Genomic DNA, 5,000 nt, shown 5'->3' with positions numbered 1-5,000 from the left:
TGTTTCCTTGTTCCCGAAATTACTTCCAAGCTTGTTCTCAACTTTTTGATCCCTTAAATGGTTTATGCTCCCTTGTTCTTTAAGATATAAGGGAGTTTAAGAAACCACTATAGCTACGGCTATGATTATTCCATCTTGTTTACGTTATACAATATGGGCAAAGTGTCCTATAACTGGATTGGTACGGACAGATTTTATTATTTGAAGTAAACAGTAAGACTGAAAGATTCACTGTAGTTTGTCCACGTTGTGGCCAAAACCTTAAATTTGGTCATTTCACGTAGTAGTTTTGATGAGTACAGAAGAGAAATGTTCAAAATTGCATGCCACAAGTGCAGCACAATCATTTTGGTTCTTTTAACCAATAATATTACTGCTTTTTGTCCTTATCGTTGCTTTAGCCCTCGTCGTTTCTTGAACTCCTTATTTTGTCTAAGTTCCCCTGTTCCCCAGTGCAAAGTAGCCATGTTCTCCTCTTCCCCTGAGAGGAACTCTTTCCCCAAGTGAGGGTGTTCGACGTCTTGTCCACAGAGGGCAAGGCACTGAAACTATACTCATTGTATTGCATGGTCAGTTTATGTATAATAAAGTAGTGATATACAACACATTTGACACTGTTCGTCTTTTAATGAAAGTGTTTATAAAATACAATCACTCTTAAAGTTCAGCTTTTAGAATCTCTGTACGGTGGCCAATTTACATTATCAACTCCGTTGATAAAACCAAATTTTTGTATACTCTTAAAGTTAACTGTTCTTGACTCCTGCCTGTTAGCATTCTTAACCATGTTAACGGTACTTTTCATTTGAACATTATTCTTACTTTCATCCATGTTATAGTGGAGAGCGTACTTAACTAGCTTGACAGCTACATGTAAGTAATCTTCCACTACAAACAAAAGCATTTACATACTTTTTCCCCCTTGGCATGTACTGGTAGTTAAAATCCTGGAAATAAAATTAATGTAGGCTGCTCCAAATCAACAAATTGTCGGGACCTTAAAATGCCTTGAGAAGACATGTTAAAGTGCAAGAGAGTAAGAATGTTTTTCCATTGTTAAACATTGTCACACAGTTCTGAGTAATGAGAGACTATTTTTGAAGTCAACAATAACCCTAAAATATAATTCAAGCTTTCATATGTGATCTTCTAACAAAGTTGAGCCGAGCAGAATTCAGAGAGGATATCCTTTAGCTCCTTAGAAGCGGCTATCTGTGTGCGAACAGTTGACAGATAATCTGTGTATGTCTGTGTTCCGGCAGTGTTATCTGTTCTACCATTTGGCACAGGTCTTGGTGTGTACTTCAAACTAAGTTGTGTTTGCTTTTCTGTTTCCCTCATCAGTTCCTGAAAATGAATAAATATCATTTTGTCAGAAAGCCTTTAACTAACTTGACATGATAATAATAATAATAATAATAATAATAATAATAATATTAATAATAATAATAATAATAATAATAATAATAACAACAACAATAATAATTGAACTGTAGAATTTGGCAATCTGTCAACCACTTTCCAAATTCTGAAGCCACAACAATACATGCAACATACAGGAAACCCAAACATTAGAAAAGAAAGTTACTTGTACCAAATAAAGTTGCAGTTGGTCACAAGCATTGTAAAAATCTTCCAAGCTTTTCTCCAGTTTGTTGTTAGAACCTTCAGCAGATTTCCTGCTCATGACAAGAAAAAAAGGACAAAACACGTTCATGCCAATGGTGAACAAAGCAATAACACAAATCTGATTTATGTTTTAAGCCTGGTGAACTTCAATAAAACTTACACTCCAAGGTCAACCTCTGAATTTTGACTAATAGCAGCATTTGCTGATTTCATAACAACCTGCAAAAAGAAAAGATGACATGCAAATTAAATCACTGAATTTCTTTCATCACTTAACCCACTGGAGGTCCCATGATTTATGAGTCAAATGGTCAATGAGTCAATGAGTCATGAGTCAATGAGACTCACAGTCAATATAGCAATAATTTATTGATTAAGCCTAAGCCCTCGTTTCAGTGATTAGGCCTAAGCACTCAGACTCTGAAATTTTAGCTTTCCTTTTATGGGTTAGGGTAACTGCACTAACTCATTGACTCATCGACTCATGACTCATTGATTCATTGACTCATAAATACTTGATACTCAACCCACTGACACCTCAAACGCCCTAGGATGCCCCTAGTTGACAAGTAAAATCGTCTGGCATTAAAAAGAGTAATGACGCTCTGACGAAGGGTTAATGCTTGAAATGTCAGCTTTCCAAGTCGTTCATGGTGGTTCACGTTTCATAAAACCAAATTTTCATGTTCCACCCTCCCACCGACGCAGCACCGCAGTTTCTTTAGACATATGTTAATTTTTGGTTTTAATGTTTCCCTAATAGTCAATTTTGGGCTCAATTTTTGGAATGTCTCTTTAACTTAGCTTGATAAAATCTCAACAATTTTCACCCAAGAAAAAATTTATGGAGTTTTCAAGCAGTTTTCCACAAAATCCTTTTTTTAAAGGGCTTTTCAAGGACGTCAAGGAGTAGCACGAACCCTGAACATGTAAACAGCATATTTGCTCGTTTGATTGAGCAACAATACAAATGTAGTTCCAATTTGCATCAGGCGAGTAACTGATCTACTTATAGTTCCACAGGTCACGTTAACTAAGTGTCATGCTTTTCTTAACTTTACTACAGGATGAAAGGGTTGATTATTGTATGCGCCATGTTTGATTCAATGTGTCAGGGACGTCGCCCATGGCTGGGATTCGATGACTAGCTAAAGTACACATACAGTGCAGTCAAGTATACTACAAAACATTATTTTGTTTGCACACAGTAGTGTTTCTATCTAGCAGATTATGTAAGATAACCAACTGGAAGGAGACAACCAGTTGGCTATAATTTAACAAAGTGACCGCATGCAGTGAAGTTGAATTCGGGATCACCAGAACAGAATTTCTACATCAGAGCATCCACATACATTTTTTTTGGAATGAAGTGTGCTCTACTTTCGGAGATAAACTTAAGTGGAGCAGACCTCTCCAAATCTCGGATGTCTTTTTTGGAATTCAAGACCTTTATCTGTACCTTTGCTAATAGCAAAAATTAAGAACACTCACAACGTAGAACATTCTATTGCGAGAGAAAATAGTAAACTAAAATATAATTATGAAAACTAGGAACCCTTACTCCCACTTATACTTCCTTGAAGGTTAATGTTTGTTGTTCTTCTTTTTAAAGTTTTATCAGCTATGTTGTTCGTAACATATATCAATTCTCTTGGCCTTTATAACCTTGTTAGGTTTGTAACTTTTTATAAATTTTTGTTTGTTTGTTTGTTTTTGTTTTTTTTTGGTTTTTTTTTTTTTTTTGGGGGGGGGGGGGGGTTTGTAACTGTTAAGTGTATGTTTCTTTCTTTCGGTTTTAACCCAAAGGCCTGGCCAAACGCCCGCAACATTTCAATGCAACGTCTTGCAACATTGTTGCTTGACCTTGCGACATGTGTTGAACGGACTGGCCAAACGCATGCAACATTTTCAATGCAACATGTCAACGTTTATGTGCCCCAGGCCCCTGGCGTGCAACAGTGGGACCTAGCGCGCGTGCCCTAGTGCAACAATGTTACGTGAACGTGGCCAAATAACTACCACATCATGCAACATCCAAAATGTTCCATGAAAAATTTGACCATTTTCAAATTTGACCCAACATATCGCAACATATCGCAACAGGGTGGCCAAACGAATGCAATATGTTGTGCCCAACAATGTTACAAGATCTTGCATTGAAATGTTGCGAGCATTTGGCCAGGCCTTTACACTTGTATTGTATTTTATTTGGTTGTTTAAAGTAGACAAAAAATAAATAAATGAAATACAAAAAAGAATTCCACATACACATCTAATACCCTAACCATTGGGCCATACTGCCGCTATAGGGATGATATCTCCTTATAAATATTCCTTTTGTTCTTCAAATGTGCCAGCCACAGAAACAAAAGACAGCCAATGAGGCTGTGGTTGGCACATTAATGACAATAGGTGACATCAACAATATCTTCCCTATACACATGCAATGTTCAGTACTAGTCTAAGTCTTGAAGCTTTCTCTTGTCGACCCGATGACTCTACTTTCTATGCTACAGTACATGCTGCAATATTTATCAGAGTACTGCACTTCCACTGTTAAAACTCCATCAAGTATCAAAGCAGACTGAGTTGTTGGTAGAACAGGCTTGTGTTGACTCGAAGTGAGGGGGAAAATGGTCTCGCAACATAATCTGCACGAATCCATTACGTCTGCTGCATTCACGCGTGACTAAGTTAGCGCACAGGTCTATCAAGTCTAGGCACTACAGTACATGTATCTCTCTTCAATTTCCGTTCCTCGTGTTGTTGGAGTTCAAAAGAGGGCTTGTTTAAGAGATAAAAAAGGCATAACCCCAACCCCCTCCCCCCTTCCCCAACCCACCCTCTATTATTATCGCTACGAATTTACCGCAAGGGCTTCCTTGACAGTTTTTATCACTTTCGCAATGTGCTCCGCTTCGGAAGATGTGGCCGCAGCCATATTGTGGGCCCTCAGTGTTTACAGCAGTCATTACCTGAGGATAAGGTAGGATGTCATGTATGGGGAATTATTATATCCCCCATATTTACTCTTTCATTTATGTATTTATAGACTTGCCCCAAGTCGTCTTTTTGGACAAACGAGCGAGCGACGAAGTCCCGAGGAGACGACTTGTCCCGCTTGCATGGATTTGAATTTAATTTGCATATTGTTGGCGGGAAATTACTGCTATGTCGTCATGGACGCGTCGTACTTAAAAAAAACGGTTCTTGAATTTTCGAAGAACACGACAACAAATCTTCCGCGAAATTTTCGAAGCCGCTATTCTTTGAACCGCTCGAAATTACGGCCTTGTTGGCGAAAGGACGAATTTCGACGAACTTTTGCACAGTACTGCACTACTTCAATCCTTACATGTACATAGGTATGA

General features: G+C 38.0%; 1 protein-coding gene across 2 annotated transcripts in view; it reads right to left on the bottom strand.

Annotated features, from left to right (window-relative positions):
• Nucleotides 1-607: 607 nt before the first annotated feature.
• Nucleotides 608-5,000, bottom strand: part of LOC138027897 (mediator of RNA polymerase II transcription subunit 29-like) — a 4,989-nt gene continuing 596 nt past the window's right edge. The window contains exons 1-4 of one of the 2 annotated variants that reach the window (XM_068875517.1): nt 4,499-4,614; nt 1,790-1,848; nt 1,595-1,679; nt 608-1,347 (exon numbers count right to left, since the gene is read on the bottom strand). In XM_068875517.1, coding sequence (XP_068731618.1) covers nt 1,150-1,347; nt 1,595-1,679; nt 1,790-1,848; nt 4,499-4,570 — 414 coding nt within the window. In that variant the 5' untranslated portion in view covers nt 4,571-4,614 and the 3' untranslated portion in view covers nt 608-1,149. Of the gene's footprint in view, nt 1,348-1,594; nt 1,680-1,789; nt 1,849-4,498; nt 4,615-5,000 lie in introns of those variants that run through there. The other variant, XM_068875518.1, reaches the window with a different exon arrangement.

The sequence above is a fragment of the Montipora capricornis genome, chromosome 12, assembly GCF_036669925.1.
Source record: "Montipora capricornis isolate CH-2021 chromosome 12, ASM3666992v2, whole genome shotgun sequence".
Taxonomy (NCBI): Eukaryota; Metazoa; Cnidaria; class Anthozoa; order Scleractinia; family Acroporidae; genus Montipora; species Montipora capricornis.
Note: the sequence above shows the minus strand (reverse complement) of the source record. Positions and strands in the feature narration are given on the sequence as shown.